The sequence below is a fragment of the Sebastes umbrosus genome, chromosome 18, assembly GCF_015220745.1.
Source record: "Sebastes umbrosus isolate fSebUmb1 chromosome 18, fSebUmb1.pri, whole genome shotgun sequence".
Classification (NCBI taxonomy): Eukaryota; Metazoa; Chordata; class Actinopteri; order Perciformes; family Sebastidae; genus Sebastes; species Sebastes umbrosus.
The window spans coordinates 11,689,418-11,715,781 of record NC_051286.1 but is presented as its reverse complement, the minus strand read 5'-3'; the positions used below and the strand labels follow the sequence as shown (position 1 = coordinate 11,715,781).

The following is a 26,364-nucleotide window of genomic DNA, read 5'->3' as shown; positions in this document are numbered from 1 at the left end:
TCTGTCACCTTTAGCCTTCATCTGGCTGACACATATGTCAGAACTCTGTGTGCGAGATGGCCACACACACACATAAACACCTTCCTCTAATTCAAATAAGCTTGTAAAACTGAGCACTAACCCGGACCACTCAGACATAAGAGGGTTGTTTTTGGGGGAAAACGCTGCCCTTTTCTATTGTGGTTCTGGTGTTGTGTTGGAATGAATGAGTGTGTTATGCATGGTCTGTTGTGTGCATTTTTCTTACTATGTGCAAGGCTGTCAAAGTTAACACGATTATAACGCGTTAACGCAAATTAGTTTTAACTCCAATAATGTCTTTAACGCATTAACGCAATCAATCTTTCTGATGTTGTAGTAGAGTGAAGATCCTGGTATCATATGAAACTAGAAAGCCTAAGGAATCCATTGGTACTAACCATGTCATACTAGCTTGTTGCAAAGGAGGCTAAATAAAGCTCCAAACGTGCGCTAAATTTTGGCGAGGAAAAACTGGCATGGCCTGACCTCAAGATATGTGAATGAAAATGGGTTCTATTGGTACCCACGAGTCTCCCATTTACAGACATGCCCACTTTATGATAATCACATGCAGTTTAGGGCAAGTCATAGTCAAGTCAGCACACTGACACACTGACAGCTGTTGTTGCTTGTTGAGCTTCAGTTCACCATGTTATGATTTGAGCATATTTTTTATGCTAAATGCAGTACCTGTGAGGGTTTCTGGACAATATTTGACAATGTTTTGTGTTGTTAACTCATATCCAATAACAAATATATACATACATTTGCATAAAGCAAGCATATTTGTTCCCTCCCATGTTGATAAGAGTATTAAATACTTGACAAATCTCCCTTTAAGATACATTTTGAATAGATGAAAAATGTGTTATTAATTTGCGATTAATCACGATTAATCACGATTAATCATGGCCAATCAAGCCCAAGATGACGTCCTCAAATGTCTTGTTTTGTCCACAACTCAAAGATAATCAGTCTACTGTCATAGAGGAGTAAAGAAACCAGAAAATAATCACCTTTAAGAAGCTGGAATCAGAGTTTTCACTTTTTTTTTTCTTGAAAAAATTACTCAGACCGATTAATCAATTATCAATATAGTTGGTGATTAATTTAATAGTTGACAACTTAATTATTAATCGAATGATCGTTGCAGCTCTATCAATATGACATACGATATGGCAAATATATGCGAAAATCCTATAAATAATCTAACATTAACAGCAATTATACCATAATGCAAGGCAGCGATGTACTATTGTTATGCATTGCACGAAACAAAATGTGCAAAAAATGGGTTTTTAATTACAGCTTGATCTGAATTATTCAACAATAATGTGGTAAGATCATCAAGATATAAATCCGCTGAAAGTCCATAGCTGACAATAAGAAGTTATCACCCAGCCTTAGTCAACAAAATCTCACTTTCATCTCAAATCCACACATAACTAAAACAAACACCAAAAGTATTTTCCACCACATGCTGTTTACTAAAGCAGAAAGACTCGTCTCACCTGTTGTGCTGTTTGATCAGCGCGGTGACCCGGTCGGACTGTGAGCCCAGGTCTCTGGAGTAACGCACCAGGTCGTTCAGTTGGCCTTTCAACTTCTCTGCCATCGGCTCGGCGCTCTGCAAGCCCTCCAGTATTTCCTAAACAACACAAAACAGACGCCAGCTGGCTCAGCGTGTGTACTGTACGTGTGTCAAGGAGAGACAAGCACCCAACGGATCTGCATGACACCCTTCAATAAGTGCATTCCTATTCACACCCCGGCTTCGTCTTTTTAGCTCTTCTCACATTCACATTCACACACACACACACATACAGACGCTCCAACACATACTCACAGTGCTGCTTGTACAATAGCATTTCTGTTCTTCGCGGAGTGTGGCAGGAAGGAGCTGCGGATAACGTTCTCCCGCTCTCCTCAGCGTGCCTCACATTCTGCACTCACACAGTCATGAATCCTGTCCCATGAAATATGTACAAGCTCTCTCTCTCTCTCTGTGTGTGTCTCTGACTCTCGCCCGCTCGCTCTCTTTCTGACGTATGACCAATAAACAACCCTCCCTCCCTCCCTGTTCTCCTGGACTCGTTGCTCTCTTCTCCTTCCCTCCTCCTATGGTTCTTCTACTTTCTCTTCCCTCCTCTCTCCTCTTTCTCTCTCCCTCCTCCCACTCCTTGCACTCATTCCCTCTCACACATTTCTTCCTCCTTCTCACTCTCTCACGGTTTCTCCCAGTGGAATTCAGCTGTCAGCCCTCACAGATGCAGGATTGGTTCAAACGCACACAAACGAGCGCGTAACGAAAACAAGGCTGGACACAGGAAACAGGCTGGAGGAGGAGGAGGAGAAGAGAGAGAGAGAGAAGCGGAGGAGGGGGGGAAGACTCCTCCTCTGTTCTTTGACAGCCCCAAATTGAGGAAAACCAGAGAAAGGCATGGCCGAAGAAGCCCGGGGAGGAGTGTGAGGGTGTGCGTGCTGGCATGGCCTTGACAATATAGAGAAATTGTCACACTGTAAACATCCTGTGGAGGTTAGAAACAGAGCAGCAGGGGAGGTGAGGAGCAAGAGCATCTAGGAAACAACCCCTGCAGTCGGGGGAAGACATCACTGTACACTTCAGTTCAAACAAGTCAGAGTACAGAAAGGGGAAAGAGGCAGGAACTGAAAGGGGGAATGTTTGGGAGGCAGAGATAGTGGAAAATAATGGCTAAAATAAACAAAAGGGGGAGGGGACGGAAGACAGAATGAGGAGAAAACAAGAGAAACTGATGGGATTGTGGCTGTCACTCCTTCGTCATCCCAGTAAAGCTGATTTACAAACTAATCTGTTTTTAGGATTTACAAATAGAATGGATAATTACTGAAAGCATAAGCTGAATGCAGAGGATGTAGACTATGTCTGCACAGTGTGTATGTGTGTGTGTGTGTACTTTCCATTAAACAATGCTAATCACCTCCTCTAAAATTAACATAGTACGGTGCTGCACAGTGGCCACTGTCAGTTTTTATAAACATCACAGTCGCCAACCCAAATCTCAGTCGAACAGAAGAGTTATTATTTTTTGAATAAACTATTGTGAGCAGATGAACAGTGAATAATTCAGACGTTAAGCTGCCATTTATTTAAATCTCGTGCCACTATACCTTAGCCAGCTGCCATCCCTCCACTGCTTCCTCGCCGTTGCTCCGCCCTTCAGCTTTAATCAACTCCTGGCTCCACCCTCTCAGCCGTCCATCCAGCTCCTTTAACTCATCCTCCAGCCGGGCGGTCAAACGCTCGTATTCCTCCTCTGAAGCCGCAGCGGCGGCCAGGGCCCCCTCCAGGCCGTCCCTGGCCCTCAGGGCGGCCCCCTCCCACTGCTCCAGAGCCTGGGACAGCGCCCCCAGCTGTCGGTCCATGGCCTCGCAGCCACCCGCCGCCGTGTGCTCCGCCGTGGACGCTGCACTCCGACGCACCCGGCTGAGGCGCTCCCGGCCCTCCAGTAGGCGACACTCCACGCGCTCCTGGAGAGATAGGGAAGGTAGATAGGAGACGAAGTTGCTACGGAAACTGTGGCTACGGAAACTGCAACCTCTGATTCTATTTAAAGCTGCCTACATAGAAGTCTCCTGCTCCGTCACTTTCTCTCTTGGATTCTGTCTTTGAAGCGTTAGTCCTGATGTCCTGTATTTTCATTTGCTATCTCAGTATTTCTCTCACTATTTTTCATCCTCCGCCTCCATCCCTCTCCGCCTCCATCATTCTGTGTAGAAAGGTAGTACTTGAAAGGCAGAGGGTGTGAAAAGCAAACACTTGAGTGTGATGCAATAGCATTGAGCTGATAGAGGGATTATAAAGGGGGGAAAAAACGGCAGCTGATCATTTTTGTGCGTGAGTAGAAGGATATGAACATTAACCTTGAGACCATGAATGGGAATGAAAACGGCACTACTAGCTTGTGTATACAACAAATTGTATTTCCTCTTCTACTGAAAGGCTTCACACCATGGCTCTACAAACACACATTTATAATGTGATAATTAGGGCCCATGTGTGAAATTTAAATGCAAATCAATATCTCCTCACATATTTTCTCTCCGCTATAATTGCAGAATTATTGAGCAGGGAAAAGCTTGGGCATTAATTGCACTGCTCTTCCCTTTTACCAGTTTTTTTTTTACACCGTAATAGACCAACTTAGTGGCAATAAAATGTGCCAGGAGAGATTGAGATTTCTGGCTGTGATATAGGAACAAACAGAGAACCAATTCCCCACATATTTCGCCCTCCTTCATAGCAGGAGTCCATTAAGATTAGATGGGTTCAGATAATTCAGCAATCGGTTACCTTAGCAACAGATAACACCTCTAAACTGGGTGTAGTTTCACATCCTTAAGGCATGCTGTGGTGTTAATTCAGAGAAATATTGCTTACTGTTACATTTATAGTATTCAAAAATAAAAATAGATACTGTACCCCGCAACTGGGTTGGATTATTAATCTCATGCCCACTCATGGTGTAGAATACTGGTGTATATTGAGGTAATACTACTTCAATACACTAATTAGTGACTGCTTAAACAATTATCACAACAACATCATACAAAAGGACCAACAGACACATACAGTATGGTCCAAAGTAAAATTAATCAATAATGACCTTTGAACTTCAGCAGAAACTCAAAAAATGATCAAACTCCATCTGCTGATAAAGATTGCGTGACGTGATTGAAAACTCCAGAAAAGCTGCTAAATAGACCTTGAGATGTGTTTTTCTCAAATGGTCCAAACTATGAGAGGCACATTTGATTTTAAATAGATGTAGTGCAAATAAAATAGTTTGCTTTGACGATAATGTCAACGTAATAAAATGACGGACACACCTATGCCCGCTCTACAGCACAATAGGCCTGTCACCTGTCAGATGTGGCGCACTATTATCTGTCAACATATGGGTCCGAATTTTTGGGGGGGATTTGTCAAATTAAGAATTTGTTTCTTGACAAGAGTGTAAACAAAGAAAACAAAAGGAGTGTCAGCCGGCATCAACGAGGGGATTTCTTTGTATGTTGACACCCTGCCTTACCCTCACTTCTGACAGCTTCTTTTTGATGGACGCAGAGTCTCCTGATGTATCGGACCAATGATGGAGCTCCTCTCCAGCAGTCATCAGCCAATCAGTGAGCTCCCTGACAGCCTCCAGGTATTCTTGGTGTTCCAACACCACGGCCTGTGCTAGACGCACTCTCTCCTAAAGACAATGGACACAAACAGTCAGCAATTCAGCAGTTGGTAATATTAATAGAATCGTTCCGTAAGCTCAGGTGTTTCAAGGTTTTTTTACTAAATATACTGAAAGATAAAGTAACTTCGTACCTCCACCAAGGCTGTGAGGTCATCAAACTGCGCCTGCAGCTGGGTGCGGGCGCCGTGATTAAAGCCGGCATCGCCAGTCTTCTTGAACAGTTCTCTGGCTTTCTCTTCCAGGCTGGACAGCGCCACCTGGTGGTCTTCCAGATCAGCCAGTAGGGCTCTGAGTCTCTCTAGGTGGGAGGCCTTTTCTCTGGGCCCTGGCTGGGGGGTGAGTGGGGCACACACCTCCCTCTCTACGGCCTCCATCCAGCACCGCAGCTGGGCAGCACTCTCCAGGTATCCTCCCCACTGTGACACGGTCCACTCCAGTCGACTGAAGGGAAGACAGTAGATCTCTGTAAGTCTGAGACTGGCAAAAAGTAACTAGAGACCATCTTGAAATGGGATCACACCAGCCGCAACACCAAATCAGGTCAAGGGCGTAAAGTGGGGGGGTACCAATGGCCGATTCTCTAATTCTTACCCCTCCTACTTCCAGCGCCCTTGCTCGGACCACACCCATTGTCGAACTCTGCCTTCATTTTGATCTCAACTACACACCTGTCAAGTTTCGTGACTGCATCATGCACGGTTACAAAGCTATCTGAATGGCAAAATACTCAAAACCTCCTCTGTGGTAGTTCCCGCTACAGTAGGCGTCTCCAGGTCCACATTTTACCACAATGACTCACACATGGACTCACAAGGTGAAAACAATACCAGCGTCGCTGTTGTGTCTGGTAATACTGTGATAGTATTTCCTTTTCTGAGTAATCCAACAAGAACTGATGTTTTATACATAATATCTGTACAAATAATGTTCAATACAAAACCTACTGTGTGTGTCTGACTGTCATATATAAGTATAGTATATATTTCATACCCATGATATGGCCAAGAAATCTAAATACAAGCTGTAATACTGGCTTAGAGCCTTCATCCCCTTTATCCTCTGGTTCAAACACACACAGGCGGAGATACACACCCACAATTTTCCTTGCCATCTGTTACCCCTGCGTGTACAAATAACGCCAATATCCCCACACTCACACACCTCTATTTCACCTGCTACCCCTCGCCTCCTGTTATCCCTTTCCCCTTAAAACGCAAACAAACCCCATGTGTGACCCACTGTTTGCCATCCACCGTTTAGTCCCTAATGGGATCAATTTTTTCTAGGAGGGGCCATAATTGCTCAATTAAACACACACACACACACACAAAACTGATGCATGTGCATGAAGTCATGCATGCACACTCGCACAGAAAACAACACACTAAATCAGATACATCAATCAGAGTTACAAAATGAGACAAATACTTCTCATTATGTATTTAACCTAATGGTAATTAATGGCATTGAGACATCGATCTATCATGATGAAAATAACCTATTCCCGAGAGAGGATTTTTTTGGCACACATGGTAAATGGCCTCTAAAATGTCCAGGGGCAAATGTTTTAATGGCACATTAAAAAAAACAAAAATCAAGAATTACTGAATAAAAATGTGTCCAGTTCCTGTAAATAAAATTCTGTAATGAAATGATGACAGAATATTAAGTTAAAGGCAGGACCACTTCTTTAAAATGATGGTGTATAAATGGCTTTAATTGCACACATGGGGACTAAGCCATCACATTATATTCCAGGTGAGAAGTCTACCTGTGGCAGCTCATGGCAGTCACAAGCAGCGTGGCCCACGCATCCTCCACTTCCTGTAGCTGAGAGCGGACCACTTCCTGTCCGGCGGCTCCATAGCTGCGCAGGGCCAACTCACCCTTACCCATCGCCATATTCAGCTTGACCTCGCCCTCCCCCTTCAAAAGCAGGATGTCCTGTGCAAACAGAGAGGGGTCACAGTGAACTGGATTTAGACATCAGGATTTTGGATGAATGCTTTCTCAAGCAAACAGCCCCCTCTTGTGTTTACCAGAACAACTGTAGACTATAATAGAAACAAAAGCTCTATTAGAGTAGATTAATTACTATAAATGTGTTCATTCTTAAAGATTACAACAACTTTATGCATTTCATTGTTTATAGTATTTCATAGAAATTACAAATATGAATACTCTTTAGCCAAAACCCCCTCTCACCTGCACAGTCTCCAGCCTCTGCTCTAACTGCTCTTTGGTCCCCATGGTGCTGTCTACTGTACCCAGTCTCTCCTGAATCTCCTCCAGCCAGGCCCAAACCCCCTGGAGGGTCTCTCCAAAGGCCTGGCTCTCTTGGCAGCCTCGCAGCCTCTCCCTGGCTGTCTTCAGCAGGGCCTGGTGCTCCATCTGGAGCTGGCCTGTCACTCTGACCTCTCCTCCTGACCCCCGGCCTGCTTCAGACAGAGACTGGGCCTCCTGGCTGAGATGCTCGATGGAGTCCCTTAAAGGAGACAGTGATATGTTAGAATATTTAACAGCCCACGCTATGGCATCTATAACATGTGGCCTCACACGCCCACATATAGACACACCTTCTTGCAAGCAGTTCCTTATGGAGGTTTTCCATCCTCTCCAGCTCTTCTGTGGTGTCTGGGGCTCCTTGCTGGCACTCTGCCCCGAGAACAGGCTCTCTCTTGAGGCTGAGATCCATCTGCTTCAGCCAGTCTTTTACACCCTCCACACAGTCATTAAAGCTGGAGAGGAGAGGAGGAGGCATATTTCTATATAATTCAAATTCCTTTGCATAAACACATGACACAACAAGAGTGATGACTTACTTTCTCAGAAGGTCAACACTCTCTTCGAGGTCTCGTCGGCTCTGAGAGCAGCTGTCCAGGTAGTTCCTCCACGCTCTCCGACAGGAGGAGAGATGCTCTTGGACCTGTGCTGCTCCAGCTTTAGGCAGGTGGAGCTGTAGCCTCTCGGCTTCCTCACAAACCTGAGAGAGACGCTCCTCACCCTCTGATATTTGCTCGACTGACACCTGTGGATGTAGGAGGAACATGTTGCTAATAAAAAGTGATATGTCTCTGCGGATTTAAAGAAATAAAGAACCTCAGATCTAGAGGTACAACACTCTTCATACCTTCCTAAGAAGTCCTACTCTAGAGGTATTTGTACTTCCAGCACAATTCCTAGAAGTGATTCTGATGTTTGTAGGATACATGCCCAGATTTAGTTTGGTCCAATGTAGGGCTGAAATGATTCCTCGTAAATTCTTTGCATCGCAGCTTTATTTTTTTAATTCATTTGTTTGCATTTCAGAAAATGTTTTATTTAAAACTCAGAACGTTATATAACACTTCAATGCATTAAATGGGTTTAGATTTGACAGATAATATTATTGTATGCAATTTAAGCAATAGAAATGTAGATTTTTTCTAAAAAGATAAACCAATTAGTTGTTAATTTTATCATCATTTCATCTTATTAAAGCAAAAGTATTTTTTTATTTGATTACTCAATGATTAATTGATGGAATAATTGGTAGAATACTTGATTACTAAAATAATCTGTAGCTGCGGCCTTAGTCCAATGAAGTATCAATGATGACTAATATTTTATGGTGACCTTTTCTAGAAGTTAATATAGTACATTACATGGAAGATATAAAACTAATTGTTACTATGATATAATTATTACTTCTTTAATCTTTATTATCATTACAATATAAAATTATTTTGGTGTGTCAAAGTTTGATAACATGCCGGTATCAACAAGTGAAGTTACTGAACATTAAGAGACAATGAATATGTTTTTGGTTTACCACAACTGCACCATGAGAACTGTAATATAAAAGTAAGACATATAACAGTACCTTTAACCTCTGCAACTTGGCTCCGAGGGCGGCGACATCTCCGGATTGGCTCGAACATTCTTTCAGCTCCAACTTCAGATCTGTAAGCCGGGAGTGGAACTCTTGGACGAGCTCTGCTTCGAGGAACAGAAACAACAGGTAAACTAAAAGCAAAATAAATGTGTGATGACAAGTTGAGGAAAACCCTATGTGTGGTAAAATAAAGGCAGAGAAGATTTATAAGTGGAGGAACCCAAAGGAAAAGAGGCGATGTGTTGAGGCAGATGGGTAGTGTGGGCGTGTCCACGCTGTGCAGCGCTGGGTTGCCTTGGCAACAAGCCCAAAACGACTCCCTCGAGAGCAGATGTGATGGGAGCGACATTACTCTCCGAGGCACAGGTGTGTGTCTGAGCAATGAGAGCGCACCAGTGTACCAGACAGTGTGTGTCAATGGAGTGTGGGTTGTAGTGGGCGGATTGAGTGTGCTCTGGGGAAAAATGCAGTATAATCAACACTAAATCTGTTGCAACACTAACAAATGACATCGCATCATGTAGTTGCACACTGTTTGATTGGGTGATTATGAGATTTTAAGCGCTATTAAAATCTATACGTCCCCTTACAGTGGCTGTTATGGTTACATAAATAACTTGATGTATGATGGAGGTAAAGAACATAAAAACCCTCTAAAGTATCGAACAGAGACCATCCAGATTAAAAGCTAACTCCACATTCATATCTCTTACCGTTGAAGTGGAGCTGGAGCCCATCCTGCAGGCTGCCCCTGGTCTTGGCACAGCGCTGAGCAACAGCCTCTGTTCGCTTGGCAATGGAGGTGAGGTCAGAGGAGAGGCACGACAGCTCCTGAGAGGGATGAGACCTGCACAGGGCGCTCAGAGCATCTCTGGCCGAGTCCATGTCTGCCCTCTGCTGCTGCACAACGCTCTGCAGGTCCTGTAAATGAAAAGTAGTGAGAAATAAGAAGATAAGATTTCATGCATATTCATAAATGGGGCAGCAGGGTGGTGGAGAGGGTAGTGACAGTGACATGTCCTGTATCCAACCTTGTAGATGTGTCCTACAGCTAGAATTACTGCCAGCTTGTAGGATGCTGTTATGTAACTGAGTCTGACCTTCCTAAAGAGGGTCATAAATGAGGACAGAGGTTCACCTTCAAGATAGTTCTTATCATTATGCCTCTCAGTATGTCTTTATAAGCCTTTGAAGAGTATTATACACAAGGTTAGTGCTCAGAATTTAATTTTAAAGCACTTTTAACTGCTTCTGTTCAAAAGGTGCTATACAAATAAACTCGCCTTGCCTGGCCTTGCCTAGTTATGGTCATAAGCGCAGTCATTTAAATAATTAAAGCATCACCGATCGAATACTGTATCATAATGTGCCCTCATATGGACACAAGGACCTATAATTTGGTCGATGGCAAAATTTTGAAAATGTGACTTGACAGTACTTGTTTTTCTATCGTCCCATTGACCCGGGCCATGGACGACAGAAAATGTGTATGGAACGCAGAATATCACCATTGACAAGGGGACACAATTTTTTCCCCTGATAATGCTACATTGTGAAAAACAAATCTGTGTTGAAATCGGCAGAACAAGAGGTAGATAACGTTAGCTGTTAGCTCCGAACAGGAATGTGGTGCCCACTCATTGGCTGCTAACAGCTAAAGTTAACTAGCTCATTTCAACACAGGAGGTGCCATTGATTTACATTATGATGCCTTCAGGCTCTATTCAGTAAAAAGGAGTATGGGTCGAAAGTCAATTCTAACGTTATGATGATATGTTCAAATATAATCTTATAAAATATAGTTTTGGCGAGAAACGTGAATAAATCTAGTTGTTTGAAGAAGATGTTTTCACGGCAATATAAATTAGATAATAGAGAGGGAATTATGACTTGTTTAACTTCCTAACCAAAAAACAGAAACAGTATGCAAATGATAATAAAGGAGTGTATGTTTAAGAACATGGGATTTATCATTTTACTTTTGTTTTTTAGCGTGGTATTGAATTGGTATCAAGAATCGAAGAAGGAATTTCACTGGTATTGGTATTGGTTGGTAGTAATATGAAGCAACAGGGATAACAATAGAAATAGGAAAAAAGAGAGCAAAACTGTGTGGTTACTTTTGGTGTAAGTATTATTTTTCTATATACTGTACATTCTGTTTAGGTCTTGAAATATTGTGTTCTTGTAAGACATTGAAAGTGTCATACCTTAACTGTCCCAATATCTTCATGAGAAGTAGCTTCAGTGAGGTCAGTTAAGGAACCTTCAACTGCAACCAGCCGCTCGGTCATCTGGGACATAAGGTCCTCCAGTCGCTGCTTCTGGAAACTGAAGTAGGTCATAGTGTGTTTGGCCTGGTTGTACACCTCCTGCGCGTGGGACATTTTCTTCCTCAGGTCTGACTCCAGGACCTGGTTCAATAAAGAAATTAAACAACATTATACAACCAAAAGTCCACATAAACAACACACAAACAATGTGCTGTTCATCTTCTTTTTTTCCACTTGTTTTTATTGATTATTTCAACATTTATAAACATAGTACCCTGCCCAAAGACATTTCGACATGTGAACTGGAAGAGCCAGGGATCAAATCTGCTACCTTCCGATAGGTGGAAGACCCGCTCTACCTCTGAGCCACAGCCCTTGTGATTTTGACAATATTTTGACCAGATTCCTATCCCTTATTTGTAGATTTTCTTCAGTAAAATGAAAATTACAGATACAGCACCAATTAGCTCATAAGGATATCATATCCTAGTATCTTTTGCAAAATTTTGTATACCGTTTTACCGTGAATTAGTGGATGTTTGATGTATATTTCTCTTAATGCTCCTTTTAAGTACATCTTTATAAGTCTTTTTGGTATTATTTTCTCAGCATTGGTAGTTTTGTAATAGTATTTGAAATCCCTGGCAAAAACGACAATGGAAAAATATTCTTTTGCTGTAATAATTTCAGCAAAATCCTCCCGAATTTCTCTCCCCACCATATTCACCTGCATTTGTAACGGGGTTTCCTGCAGTTTAGCTCGCTCCTTCAGCTCCGTCACTCTCTCCTGCAGGGCATCCAGCCTCTGCTCCTTCTTCTCAACCTCAGTCTGTAGATCAAAGTGCCAGACATCTCAATTAAACAGACTCGCTCTGCATATTACACCACCGTCATCATTCATACACTCTTTCATGCAGACTGTCCGGCGCGCTCTGACCTGAAAGGTGGCAAGCTGGGCCTCTGTCTGCTCTTTATCACTGAGATTGGTAACACTGTCGGTGAGATCAGCGATGGAGTTGGCAGCCCATTGGTTAATGTCCTGCTCCATGGACTTGAGGTCGTCCCACAATGCTACACAGTAGCCCAGTCTCTCTGTGTTGGTTTGTATTCTCTCTGAGACCTGAAGGAAGAGAGACCAGCAGTCTATCTGAGTACAGAACAGAATACATCTCAATCAACAGGAGAGGTAGGCTCTCTCTCTCTCTTTGTGTTTAGTTTTCTCTAACAAGGGACGGTGTGCGTTACTGGGAGGTGGAAGGAAAACAAGACTTAATTGGTTTGACAGATGTGGGGATGAGAAGTGAGAGGGAGAGAGACAGAAAGGCAGATAACGTGTCTAGACTTGTTTATATTTCTGTCTCATTTGTGACAGCTGAGCAGCCAACTAAATCCCTCAAGAGGAGAAAATGGAAAAATGGAAAAACAGAAATAAATATCATTAAAAGAGGAACAGCACAAGTGTTTGGCAGAGCTGTAATGTGGAAGTCATAATTGTTTGTTTTTTCATAGTCACATAAATTAACACCACAAATCTCTTCATAGTCGTTATCATGTTTCAGCTCCAGACAGAATTCATGGATGAGGACAATTCATTAATGAGTATTTCACCGTGTCTGACCAGGTAGCTCTAGGATGTGAATGTATCATGCATTTGTCTAAATAAAAAACAGCCCAGTGATTTCCTCTTTACCAAAACAGGTGCATGGCCCAGCATGTGTTGCATAGTACCACTCACCTCCAGCCACTGGTCTCTTAACGTCTCCATGTCTCTCTGGAGGGAGCTCGCATCAGAGTTGGGAACCTTCTCCAGCTCTCTCTGCAGATCCTCCACTGTGCTGATGAGCTGGTCCATGTCCTCCTGTTTCTCCCTCAGCTCGGCTTGGACCGTGTCATGCTAGAGGGACAGAGAAGAGCGCAGACGGAATGACAGCAGATCACCACTAGAGGGAGAGATGCTATACAAACAGGAAAGGGAAGAGGGTTTTTTATGTTGAAATGCAATTCTATTTCTGAGAGTTTAGTTCATGGGCTGATATGCAGGAAAAATCATGCACGTTGCTGTCCGATACTTGTAAATCAATAAATGCAGAACTACGGTGATTTTAAGAAAGGAAAACAAATTTTTGATGCCCAGTGAAAGCTGTGAATCTTCAACTTTAGTATATCAGAAAAGACATATACAATAACGTGTGGTCTGTTCTGACCAGTGGACTACCTCGGGGTCTGAAAAAGTAAAGCCAATGCAGAAGTGCCTTAAACTTGCATTCTTTCTAATAGCCAGCAGAGGGCGACTCCTCTGGTTGACCCTACTTCTCACTTGATTTATTACATCAGTAAACATTGTAAACATGAGTTTATGGTCTCAATCGCTAGTTTCAAGTCTTCTTCAATACAGCATGATGTTCATTTAGTTAATTATGGTCCCATTAAGAGTCAAATAGAGTCTATTTAATAGACCATAAAGCAGGGTATGCTTTAATGCGTGGCTACCTTGTGATTGACAGGTCGCTACCACGGTGTCAGTTCTGGGAGTTGTCTTTTCGTCTCTGAACTTTAACCCTTTCACAGTGTGTTTTCAGGCCATGAAAGTTAGTTATAACCTTTTTGGTCGCCTAAAAATGTCTTAATCATTGTTCGGTTGTAGTTAACTCCACCCTCTCGTGTCACTTCTGGTTGCAAAAAGCCGCGATGGTGACGGCCAAAATTCCAAACTCAAGGCTTCAAAACAGCAGTCCACAAACTAATGGGTGACGTCACAGTGACTACGTCCACTTCTTATATACAGTAATAGCTAGAAATTTTGTTTACCATACACATCATTTGAAAAACAAAAGCAGAAAATTAATAATATTCTGAGAAAAACAAAAAAAGATACTGACTCGTGTGAAAGTCCTTTTGGCCTCCTGAGCGTTGTGGTTGTGGTCGGGCAGATTGTGAGCAACAGCCTGAGCGTTCTCCACGACGGTGGTGAGGACTGACTTCAGGTGGTGGAACTGGCGGAGAAGATCGACCACAACTCCACTCTGTTCCTGACTGCATGAGAAAAGAGAGGAAAAAGGTCAAGACTATTACTTAGCATATCACTTGGCACTGGATATATTAAATGGTGAAAATATAACAGACTCTGAAACTGCTGTTTAACTGTTGTGTTTCTATGTTTAAACAAAATCTTCTTCCTCTCTCTGCACAGTAGGAGCAAAAACAAATAAAGCAAAGGAATTGAAATGAGTCAAAATCCCTCTCTGTCGTCCCCCATCCTTACCCATTGGTGATCAGAGTCCTGACGCTCTCCCAGGCTGTCTTCACCAGTGCTACCTCCCTGAGAGCCTCCCCAGCCAGCTCGCTGTCTCTCTGGGCCAGCTGGCTTCCCTTCTCCTCTAACCACCGCTGGGAATGCTGCAGGGACTGGAGCTCATCCTCCAGCTGGACGAAGAAACGCAGCCTGGGAGAAATAGATGCAGAGGAAAACAATGGGGATTACTAGCCTGATTCCAGCATAATATCTCAAATTATTCAGTTTCAACACATTTAAAAAAGATTTGGATAAATATTTTGGCTTCATTCATATACAGTATATTCTCAGAGTTTGGCTTACAGTAGGTCTCTGAATGAGAAGCTCAGAGGATGCATTTGAAAGTGACAAAGTATTTTCAACAATATATCTTACTTGCTTTTTCATACAGTTCATATAGTATCAGCTGATACAAACCATGCTGATGTTAAATATAATATCATAACAGATGTAGGGGCCTGATTATCATTTACATACCTGTTTTGAAAGGCCTGTACAGAGCTCTCTCTGGCGCCCTCTTGCCTCGCTTCATTCTCCAGTTTCTTCAAATTCTTCATCACCTCCTCCCTTCTCTCCCTGAAGGAGGTCCATAATGCTCCTAAAGCATCTGCTTCACTCTGCCTCCATCCCAAACCCCTCTGCACCTCCTCCAGAGCCATCGTGAGGGCCACTGCCTGTCCCCTGCAAGATGTTCTTCCTTGAGGATGGCTCACGTCTTTGGAGCCCCGCCACTCTGCGCCACTCAGGTGAAGGTGTGCCTTGCTTAGCTGCCCATCTAACCCGACTGCCTCAGCCTCGAGCCTGGTCACGTCTTTAGTCCCTTCCCCTATTCCACGGTGCAGCTCTTCAGCTTTGGAGCGGTCCCAGCTCCCCCGGCCCTCCACCGCCTCATGAAGGCGGCGCACAGCCCTAGCTGTTGCTCCGTGCTTCTCAATAAACGCCTTTAACACAGTCAGACACTCTTTACGGAGGAGCAGGAGGCGCTGGGATTCATTGAGGGGCTGTAGGCAGTCCTCCCTCCAGCCCTGGAGCTGCTGTTGGGCCTCCGAGGTGGAGCAGCAAAGCAGGGAGGACTCACTGTGCTGCAGAGTCTCTCTCAGCGATGCATGTGTCTGCAGCTGCACCTCATGCTCCTGCAACAAGATGGTTCAATTAGACAAATTTATATCAGCTCCTACAGCAATCAATATAAACTTGCTTACCGTAACTACTCTCATATACAAAACCTATAAAGGACATCATTGTTGACAACCAAGTATTGATTTCTCACCTTCAGCTTACTAATTGCAGCCTCAAGATCAGCGATATCAACCTGGGAAGAGCTTCTCAAACCAGACAGGAAGTTTTCACTCCTTTGGGTCAGAGTCAGCAGCGCCTGATCAAACTGCTCCAGCTGTGACAACTGCGACTCCAGCAGCTCGAGCCTAAAAGAGAGTTGGAAGGCAGTTTGGATTAAGAACATGACAGTGATTATTGCTTCTAACAAGTATATATTAAAACAAAACCAACAACTTGGGAAAAAAAGCTGAACAACACAATTTATGGAGTCCATTTATGGAGAGATAAACTAAACTAAACTCTTCGAACTCCGCTCCAGCTCCGTTCTAACTATCTTTGTTTGAGGGTGTGCCCAACTAGCTGCTAGGCAGGTACTATGCAAATGCATTACTTGGTGACATCATCACGTTACAGAAGAAAAGGCGGGACTTCAAGCAAGGCGTTTCAGGCAGTTCAGGAGCAGTGTTTCTGTGGGGGAGAGTAACTCACTCTGGCGTGGACTTTGGGCTTTCTAACTTTGCAGACCTTTTACATGCACAAAAAAACTGTATTACACACAAAAGGAAATAAATAAATACTCTGTATGATATGTAAAACAAGAGAATTGCCTGTGTGCTGTGCTGTTCTTCACAGTTGTGCATCTTTCCTGGAGTTGTAAGAGATCATTGCTGAGCTCTTGGATACGAGCTTCAGGCGCTGTGGGGTACAGACACAGCGCAAGATTCACAAGACCCTGCAGAAGAACCTCATAGGACGCCGTCTCCCGCTGCATCTCCTGGATGGGTGAATAAGTATTTAAAAATGAGGTAAAATAAAACTGAAAAGGGAAGATAAACACTCTGCATGAAAGAAAAAATCTAAATGGAAATGGAAAGTGTAATAACTAACCTGTACGTTTAGTAGTTCATTCCTCAGTTTTACTTTGTCTGCAGAGAGCAGGTCGGTGTCTGGACAGCAGACAGACTCACATCTGCTCAGCCAGCTCTTCATGGACGAACTCTCCTTTTCAAATCTGTAGATAGAAAAGGTGGCACTAAGACAAATGTATTCAAATGAAATACAATTTATGCTGCAATATTCTGAAAATGAATAGAATAAATACTGATCTAATAATAGATTGATAGTAGAAACCTGTGATCTTAAAGTACAGTACACACACACACACACTCAGTGAGTCTGTGTGTTATTATCTGACCGAGCCTCAGTATCAGTGACAGGGTCATAATGGGGCAACCATATCTCGCCAGAGCACCCAGTGCTGTAAGTAATCCCTCATACACACACCTGCAGGGGAGACGACTGACTGCAGAGAGCCACACATACAGTACGCACACACATATAGACACACATACACTCAGCTGAAGTTTAGCAGCAAAAATACAATTTAGTTCATCTAAAAAGAGCCACTGACTGGATAAATACAATAAAACAAGCACCAAAGCTTCAACACTTTAAACAGCTACCATGGGATTAATACAGAAGAGCTAGAAACAATCGCTCCAGTCTATTGTCCAACTCTATTGTGTGATCAAAGAACGTGATAAGAAAAGCATATTATTAGAATAGAAAAGGCAACGGCTGACTGGAGTACAGACAGATTGAGTCAAAGACAAGATCTCGCTCTAAGATGAGGGAATGATTCAGGGAATAAAAAAGGAAATTGGCAGGATTCAGCAGAAAGAGCACATGCACATTAAAAGGGGAAATAGCAATGTTTATACAATCAGAAGAAGATATGTGTGTGATGCAGGGAACAAAACTGACTGAAATCATTCGATCAAAATGAAATCATTTTTGAGCAGTTTGCAATGTGACAAACCCCTGAAATATTCAAACACACCTAGAGACACACACACATCAGGTACAGAGTCGGCACAGAAAGGCATCACAGCAGTTGGCAATACATCCTGAATATAATCTTAAGTAAGCTCATGATGACTTAACAGAGGAATTTTCACACAATAACAGACACTTCTGTGACTTTGTTTGTGATACGGTCTAAAGTCGCTCTACCTACATGCTATTATATTATAAAATAATATTATAAAAGCTGGATAGGATGGCTCATGTTCTGAGTATTCAATGGTAAAAACATTCAGGAATTTGCTGAGCAAAGCTGGAGTAAAAGGTGCATGAGGTTAGCACAGACTGAAGTTCTTTTTCAGACAAATGGAAAGTTGAAGTATTATTTTTTTCAACACCGTTTCTTTTGCAGATGCTGCAATGTTCAATTCACAAACATAGCACACATAACTTTACCTTTGCCACAGTGCTAGAAGGCTCTCTAATGTAGACTGTTTTTCTGTTGCCTCTCCCATAAACTCTCCCTGTTGCTTCTGGAGGTTAGCCACCTCTTCCTCGAGCTGGCTGCCCTCTCCGAGCCTCTTCATGGCCGAACACAGAGCCATCAGCCTGGGGTTCAGTTGCTCAACAGCCTGGCAGACCTCCTGGAGGAAACGGATATGTATTTGTCATCAGCTCAGCACAGAGGATGTTAACTAACAATGTTTTAAATTATAGAATACAGTATCATACTGGAGGTTAAAGCCTAACCTGAAAAAATAATCAGGAAAAAAATGTTGATTTAAATTTTGTTACAGTTTAGGTATGAAAAAAGAAAAACTACAATATAGCTGTAGTGATGTAACATTAAGGTATTCTTTTTGTTTTTTCTTACCATATGATCCTGGAGGCTTTTGTAGGTCTCCGATGAAGATGAACAGTATGTGACTGGACAGTCAAGCTTCTCTTTAAGGTCACTCATTGCTTTCTTGACCTGAAAATGACAAAAACATATTAAAAAAATGTATTTAAAACACTGGCACTGCAAACTTTTAATTACAATTTCTGCACCAAACTATTCCTTTATGTGTTGCTGCTGTGTACCTGTTCAAGGTTATCGTTGTATCTCTGCCAGTACGAGGCGCTCTGGTTGAGCTGTCCTCCCAGCTGCTCCACTCTCCCCTTCAACTCTTCCCAATAGCGCCTCATCAGTGCAAGTCGTGCCCGGATACGTCCAGCCTCTCCAGGGGTGACGAACCTCGACAGCGCCTCACAGTCCGCCTCCATGTGGGCCAGGGCTGTCCTTCTCTCCTCTAAACCTTCTGCCACAGCCTGTAGGGATGCAACAGCACAGGAACGCTGATCAGGAAAATATATGGGAGGCATGAGTTGGGAAAAATACAGTAAACAAGACAGAACAAAATATCATACAATTAGTATCAGGCCAATGAAGAGACTAGAGAGGAATAGAAGACTTTTATGTTTTATCGTCAATAAATTCCTTATAAAAGTTGTGTCTCTTCAGGTCTAAGAAAATTCAAGCAAAAGAAAACTGACTGCTGTTTCTGGAGGCAAGTGTTTTCAAACTCACAATCAAATGGCTGCCGCAGGACTTCTTAAGTCCTCTTATCCCAAATATGTTTTTTGCCATTTTTTCTCTAGACCTCCGTGTGATTGACGAGGCTGACGTCTGGCAAGCCAAGATTATATTTTCTTCAATATGATCAATTTAGTTTCTGTATCCTCGTCTTCGCTGCAGCTCTGACCCATTTTCCCCCTGAGGTTACATTCAAATTTAATCTTATTTCATCTTAATCTTAATAACTCTCGGGCCATACTCATACTGTACACTACAGGCTCAAAGCCAGACAGCAATTTTGACTCATTTTACTGGGAGCTACTAAAAAGAAATGTGCGGATGATGCATAATCATTTGTGAATACGGGAAAGCCGGTACGAAAGTAAAACGGGACGCAAGAGCCCATACCTACTACAGCACGCAACACATACTAGAACTGAAAAAGATTACGTGGATACGTCATACTGTCGCACTGTTTTACCTGGAAAGCTGTTTTGGATCACGAAAGTAAATTCGCCCAAGCGGTAATTTATTTGGAATGACGAGTTGTGTTTATTGTTTCATGAGACATGGTCATGATCATTTGACAGATTATTTAGTACTTTAACTCATCCTGAAGTTTGAGATTTCAGTTTTTCAGTATAGCAGCAAAGTAACAGATGTTTCTTTCATCCCTCTGCACCCTTGTTACTGTAGAGTCTAACAACGAAAGTTGTCTAACTCTGAATCACTGTTATACTGTTATATTTTCTACTGTTCATACTGCTGTTGTAAAATGTTTGATGAAATTGAAAATGAAATTATTATCATTAAGATAAAGGACATAATATGTTTGCAATCACATTATAATAAGGACATTGTCAGACATGCTTAATAAAAAAAAGAATAACATAAACAATTCAAGTTTATACCGTTGCGTTACTTTCGTCCCGACTGACGGGGTCGAAAGTAAGAATGCGCAACGTCAATTTAAATTATACCGAAGTCATTCCACATTTGTACAAAATAACACCTGGTATTGATAGAACACATGTGAGTTTTTGATCACAACAAAAATGAGTTTCTGTCTGTAATGTTATCTTTTAAATGACGTTTATCTGAAAAGTGTTACTTTCGTACCGGCTCCCCCCTATCAGAAGATGATTGAAGAAGTTGTGAAACAATTGTAGCTATACGGTGTGCAGTCAGTATTAGGGATGAAGAAAACAAGGTTAAGAACGACATCTTAAGAAAGAATGAGATAGATGACACACCTCCACTGTGCTGATGTTTTTGTCCAGAGGATCTAAGGAGGAGGTGGAGTCGACCGCCTCCAGCTCCTTCCCCTTCTCATTGATCCACAGAGAGAAGGCGTCTGATTCAAAGCTGATGCGCTCCCACCACATACACATCATCTCCAGCTGGACAACACTGAAAGACACAAGTAATATTTTCACCAGTCTACCTTGCCGTCAGACAGCTCTTTCCAACGGGGGACTGAAGAACTGAAGCCGTTGTATCAATGTATGCTCTCGCCAAAGCCACCAGACTTTGTTTAGTTTGTTTGTGCTATTGTGTGACTTTGGTGAATCCATTAACTCCCGTCGGCTTCTCCAAACTGGGCCAAACTCCAAACTCACCATCTACTGTAGGTAATACACTGACAATGGATAAGTACCTCATACAACCCCACTCCAAAACACTCAAACTATCCCTTTAAGTTTGAAGGAGTTACAGTATACTCCATTACAACTCAAGGGGATGGGAGGCTTGGGATGAAGATGGGACATACTTCTTGTTGAGGTGGTCTTGAAGTTGTGTGACTTCTTCTCTGGTGGACTGGGACTGCTGTAGAAGAAGAGTCTGATTCTTCGGACCGAGCTGAATATCGGGTGCCTTCTCGAGGAGGAGATCTGCTCGCACAGAACACTCCTCAACCTTTGTGAGGAGCTCCTACAGACAAGAAAGAAATATATTGTATGAGCAAATGCAGAGCATACACTACATGCATGTACACACACACACACACACAATTACTGTGCATACACACCTTGTTGTGCTCCAGTTCATTTTTCAGGCTGTCCAGGTTGTTGAAGATAAGTTCCTTGTGCAGCTCATTGTTGGTATTACTGATAAACCTCCAAACTATTTCTCTTTCTGCTTCGAAATTCTGCCAGGAGCTCAGAGTCGCCTTGAGATGATGAAGAAACAGCAGAATAATGTCAGTGGGTAAAGATTCATACATAATATACTACATGTATGCATAGAGTTGATGGGTATTGTAATGTTTAGTATCATTCAACGTACCAAACTGACCAAAATAGTCTCTGGCCTTAATTATTTCTCTAGATACTCCCATCAAATTGTAACAAGGAACAGCAAAATGCACCTTCTATCTCTGCATCCTCTACCAACAATCTCTCTCAATGTAATTATTCAACACTAGTGTAATAGGGTCTGTCTAAAATGGATCTTTAATTTTGATTCATTTAAAGTGTTTTACTGTATTTTTTGTATGCACTTCAGGCATCTTGGATATATTTTTTCATGCAGAAACATGTTGATTTTCTGATCAATTCGAAGACAGTGATAGAATAGATATAAACAAATCCCAAGACAACAGACACAAACAAAATTAACATACCACAAAACAATCAATATGTGTTTAAGGTTCAACGTGGACCGATCAATGATCACTACAGGGGTCTGTGTGGACACTCACACATGCAAAACATTAGCACGCTGACATGTGAGAAAAATCCAGCCTCGGTCTACCTGCAGGTTGTGCTCCTTTGCGCCTGATTTGTGGTCGACGTCTCTGAAAGCTCCCTCCAGCTCCCGTAGAGATGGACTGAGCCCCTCCCCTTTCTGCAGCTGGCGGCAGTGAGCCACCAGAAGCTCTGCCTCTCTCCTGTTAGCATGCAGGCGCTTCAGGTGGTGCTATGACAATCATGTAGATAAGAAAACAGATGTCAGATGTCAAACTAATTTGCTTTTTGCAGCAAAATGACAACATAATATCCATTACTTGACCTTGATGCTTAACACCATGCTAAAAAGCAGTGTTTTAAGCCTGTTTCAGCCCTGATCCAGAAGTGTGCTTTGTAGCACTTCTATCCACACCATACAGTGATGTCACAGGGATGTCTTTATTTTTCTTCTTGTCACCTAAACCAGACATGAATAACTAACTAAATAAGACTAATTTTTTCCCTCTGGGAATTAAAATACCTCATAACATTTAAAAAGCTGAGGGAAGAATTCACAAAAGGATTGCGTGGCTTCTGCGGCTGCTAAACCTGCACAAATAAGACAAAAAGAAACAGTGTAATTCTCTTCTTTTAAAGGGAGAAATGCACTCCCACAGTAATTGTGCTGCCAAGCAAATAGCGTCTCGGTGCTCCTGTGTTATTTACAAATATCTAAATTAGGTAATATGCACACATTTGCCAGAAAATTGGCCCCTTTCTATGTAAATGAGCCTCACTGCAAAAAGCACTAATAGCCACATGTTACAGTGAAATTATTAGTGTCTTCATAGAGTTGGCAGTAACTGAAGCGCATTCATAAGAGGTGTTACGCCCAGACTTTCCAGTGATCATGGCAGCATTGAATGTAGCCAGGCAAAGGCATTGTCATGCTCCGCTCAAACTCATTTATTGTGGGATGCAGTGACCGGATGCAATGACAGTTGTGTCAATAAAAATAAATGAATAAAGCTCCTCTACATGTCATTTTTGAAAATACATGACAAAAAAGAAGAATGAAAAACAAGGTTATTATATAAACGAATAAACAAATTATTTCTTCCCTCTCCCTCTGCAAAAAAAGGGCAAACTGCACTCAGCTGCAAAACTTTATGGCCGTGTTTGTGCCGTAATATCATTTGCGCGATATCTTTTGTGAATCTGAACTTGAGACGGGGCAGATAGCGGTTATAAATGATGCGCAATTCATGGTGCGATCAGCGGACGCAATGCATTCTTTGTGAATTTGACTACAGAAATTGAAGAGGCTAGAAATTGTTTAATTTTACACACGCATATAAACCTGTGTTCAATGCTATGTATTAATCAACTAATTTCATCTGATGTGTCCTTTTGATGGATGCTTCTGTAAATGAAATCTGTACACAGTTAACATCACCACTCTCCTGCCTCTGCACTACACACACCTGGTGAATAAGATAAAGTTGTTTGGCCTCCTCCAGGTCCTCAGCATCCAGGATCCTGCTGGTCTGCTCCTCAGCCTCCCTTCGCACTCTCAGAACCTCGTCCAGAGCACCACGCACCTCCTCCCTCAGCTCCTCGTACTGGAACATAGCAGAGCCCTCCTCGCCCCACTGTGAATGAGCGAGACAAAGGATCAGACAGAAAGATTTTGTTGAGTAAACACAGGAGGTAGACAACATTTCTGTTTTTTGTAATATCTTACAATACCTGACAGAGTGAAGAAAAGAGTGCCCGCAGGTCAGTTGAGAGTTTGTCCAGGGCTGTTCTCTGTCTCTGGACCTCCAGCTCAGAGCTAACCTCAGACAGCCCAGCAAGACGGCTCTTAAGCCACAACAGGCTCTCCTCTCGGGCATCTACTGCTTCCTGCAGTGCCTGGAAATGGAGAAAACACAGACAAGGGAATGCAGGTTTACTGAGGCCGAGCGGTATTGAATCATAACCTAATCTCTGTGCCCAAAGCAGCAAATATAATGTGTTACCACACCTGAACAGCAGCATCAACTTGCTCCTGATGGCTGGAATTTCTCGCTGTCTCTCTCAAGAGCCTCACCTGCCTCCTCTGGGAGGAGAGCCAATCAGAAAGCTCACAGAACCTAGAAAAAGGAACAACTTTGAAGCCCCTTCAGTGATGAAAATGTCAGACTTTAAGATGTTGGAGATACTGTAAGGGCTTTGAGGCTTTGTTGACCTTTACCTCTCATTCCACTCTTTCCATTTATCAGGGTGATGCTCCAGTTTGAGGTGGGTGCTCTTGATTTGCTCTGTAACTTCCTCTACAGCCCTTCTGGTGGAGTCTAGCGTTCGATAAGCCGAGTCGTTGTCAGGCAACTTATGACACAGATCCTCCATGTTTCTAATCCTCTTCTCACACAAAGTCAGAGGTTTGCGTTCCCTGAAAAAAGTCTGGAGATAAGAGAGAGGGAAATGTTGGATTAAGGACGCTCCGAAATGATGATGAAGATGACATTAAGTGATTTTATCTTTCTCCTTCTCTCACTCCTGGTTTAATCTGTTTCAAGTTTCTACCAAATCCGATGCTCACTCTGTGCTCTTTGATCAGTCGCTCGCTGGTGCAGGTGCCAGACAGGGCTTGCATTTCTCTGTCCAGCTCTGCTCTACAGTCATGTAAGATCACAGCCAGTTGACTTTGCTCCACCTCCACTTTTAGACGAAGCAGGTGAGACGGTACCTCGCTCTGGATGTCCTGTGGAAGAGACAGAGAAGACACAGAGTGTAGGAGACATGGTAGATAAGATATACATGAGTTTCAGTCTCATATCGTATCATCCCTGAGACTGTCAGAGACAAAATATCCTCCAGAGAGCCTGCGAGTAAACACTAAGAGGGTTGCATTTTAATCCAACTAGTACAGGTTAATTGGAAACAGATGGGAGGGAACTGTATCAAAGCCAAAGGTCTTCTTGGTTAAGTTAATGAAGTATCGGCTAAGCGCCTCCAGAGATGTACAGTAATTAGTGAGAGTGTTAAAGCATGGTGACCCCTGACCTTCCAGTGTTTGTGCAGCCTGCGGACAGTGTCTTGCAGTCCCTGTTGCTCCTCCTGTGGTAGGATGTCAGTCAGCTCATCACATGCCTTCAAGAAGACGCTCAGCAACCGCTGGTCCAGTTGGCCAAAAAAATCCTGTGCAGAACATAAATACAAGCAATGAGTAAGAGAAGCAATTCTTCAGTTTACAATCTCTTTTGTTTGCAAGACCAAACAAAAGACTTGCTGGTGTATTTTGAGTTCTGTTTTGCCGCCGTATTATACACTGTAACTGATTGTCTTTGTGGTCAAGAGAAGATTTAGCAGCCACTATTATTTTCTACAGATTATCATGTACATCCTCTATTTACAGCAGAAGGTTACAGGTTTGATCTTACACTGTGTTTCTTCAGTAACTCCTCAACGTCTCCAGTCTCTCTCAAGCAGCCCTGAGCTTTCTTCAGCACTCGCTCCAGCTCTTGTCTTGATTCCTCAAACCTCCTCCTGAGGCAGTTGTTGGCCTCTTCCTGCCTCCTCCATTCCCCAACGTCCTTCAGCAAAGCCTGCGAGGACGGACAGTAGGTAGCGGTGATTGGAACTGGTCTCATTGGTAATATAGTGTAATTACATTATTTGTCTTACAAATGAACAGCGAGACACATGAGTAAGTCTAATCTGCACTGTTGCCTCCTGGGTGTTTTGATGCTCTTGTAATCTCATTAATATAATCAGCGTTGTGGGTAATGCGGCGTCTGTGTGGCATTCTGGCATGTGTACGTGTATGTTTAGCACTAACCTGCGCTGAGCCCTGTATTTCAGTCACTCTCTTCTGCAGCAGGGACAGGTCGAAGTTGCGGAGCACCTTACTGGTTGAGAGCGCCCTCTGCAGTGTGTGGTGATTCCTCTCGATCACTGACAGACAGCGTTTACAGCTTTGCTGCTGGTTTAACAAATCCTGAGGAAAATGTGGAAACAATGCAGATAAATATGAAAGTGTGTAGATAATGGTGTTGAAATATTTAAACACTTATTATATATCAGCAATTCCCTTCCCATCAGATAAAAAGGTTGTAAAGACGAGGATAAATATAATTTCAATAACAATGAGGGAGGTAAAATAGACACACCAGAGAGCAGATATGGTTATATTTGAATGTAAGCCAGCAGAGGCACACATTACCTATAAAGACAACTTATTTATTTTACACCCTGAGTCTTATTTTTGCCATCATTCCTTTTGCTTATGAATGATAATGTATTACTGTACTAACCGATTTCAGTCATAAGTTACATGAGTGATCAGGCAGACTTTAATCAAATTATCTAAAACATTAACTG

The 26,364-nt window shown here is 42.7% G+C and overlaps 1 protein-coding gene across 10 annotated transcripts in view; it reads right to left on the bottom strand.

Moving 5' to 3' along the window:
* Positions 1 to 26,364, bottom strand: part of syne1a (spectrin repeat containing, nuclear envelope 1a) — a 132,288-nt gene that overhangs the window by 82,013 nt on the left and 23,911 nt on the right. For 9 of the 10 annotated variants that reach the window (XM_037750148.1, XM_037750141.1, XM_037750144.1 and 6 more), the window contains 35 exons: positions 25,823 to 25,981; positions 25,425 to 25,589; positions 25,048 to 25,182; positions 24,584 to 24,745; positions 24,236 to 24,444; positions 24,026 to 24,134; positions 23,749 to 23,913; positions 23,484 to 23,651; positions 22,085 to 22,249; positions 21,360 to 21,500; positions 21,102 to 21,262; positions 20,584 to 20,740; positions 18,856 to 19,083; positions 18,647 to 18,745; positions 18,229 to 18,416; positions 16,858 to 16,981; positions 16,578 to 16,744; positions 15,962 to 16,115; positions 15,169 to 15,824; positions 14,662 to 14,841; positions 14,279 to 14,432; positions 13,135 to 13,293; positions 12,337 to 12,519; positions 12,127 to 12,228; positions 11,337 to 11,540; positions 9,840 to 10,047; positions 9,115 to 9,227; positions 8,075 to 8,280; positions 7,829 to 7,990; positions 7,458 to 7,737; positions 7,024 to 7,196; positions 5,384 to 5,693; positions 5,094 to 5,258; positions 3,172 to 3,531; positions 1,533 to 1,669 (listed from right to left, as the gene is read on the bottom strand). In XM_037750148.1, coding sequence (XP_037606076.1) covers positions 1,533 to 1,669; positions 3,172 to 3,531; positions 5,094 to 5,258; positions 5,384 to 5,693; positions 7,024 to 7,196; positions 7,458 to 7,737; positions 7,829 to 7,990; positions 8,075 to 8,280; positions 9,115 to 9,227; positions 9,840 to 10,047; positions 11,337 to 11,540; positions 12,127 to 12,228; positions 12,337 to 12,519; positions 13,135 to 13,293; positions 14,279 to 14,432; positions 14,662 to 14,841; positions 15,169 to 15,824; positions 15,962 to 16,115; positions 16,578 to 16,744; positions 16,858 to 16,981; positions 18,229 to 18,416; positions 18,647 to 18,745; positions 18,856 to 19,083; positions 20,584 to 20,740; positions 21,102 to 21,262; positions 21,360 to 21,500; positions 22,085 to 22,249; positions 23,484 to 23,651; positions 23,749 to 23,913; positions 24,026 to 24,134; positions 24,236 to 24,444; positions 24,584 to 24,745; positions 25,048 to 25,182; positions 25,425 to 25,589; positions 25,823 to 25,981 — 6,608 coding nt within the window. The remainder of the gene's footprint in view (positions 1 to 1,532; positions 1,670 to 3,171; positions 3,532 to 5,093; positions 5,259 to 5,383; positions 5,694 to 7,023; positions 7,197 to 7,457; positions 7,738 to 7,828; positions 7,991 to 8,074; positions 8,281 to 9,114; positions 9,228 to 9,839; positions 10,048 to 11,336; positions 11,541 to 12,126; positions 12,229 to 12,336; positions 12,520 to 13,134; positions 13,294 to 14,278; positions 14,433 to 14,661; positions 14,842 to 15,168; positions 15,825 to 15,961; positions 16,116 to 16,577; positions 16,745 to 16,857; positions 16,982 to 18,228; positions 18,417 to 18,646; positions 18,746 to 18,855; positions 19,084 to 20,583; positions 20,741 to 21,101; positions 21,263 to 21,359; positions 21,501 to 22,084; positions 22,250 to 23,483; positions 23,652 to 23,748; positions 23,914 to 24,025; positions 24,135 to 24,235; positions 24,445 to 24,583; positions 24,746 to 25,047; positions 25,183 to 25,424; positions 25,590 to 25,822; positions 25,982 to 26,364) is intronic. The other variant, XM_037750139.1, reaches the window with a different exon arrangement.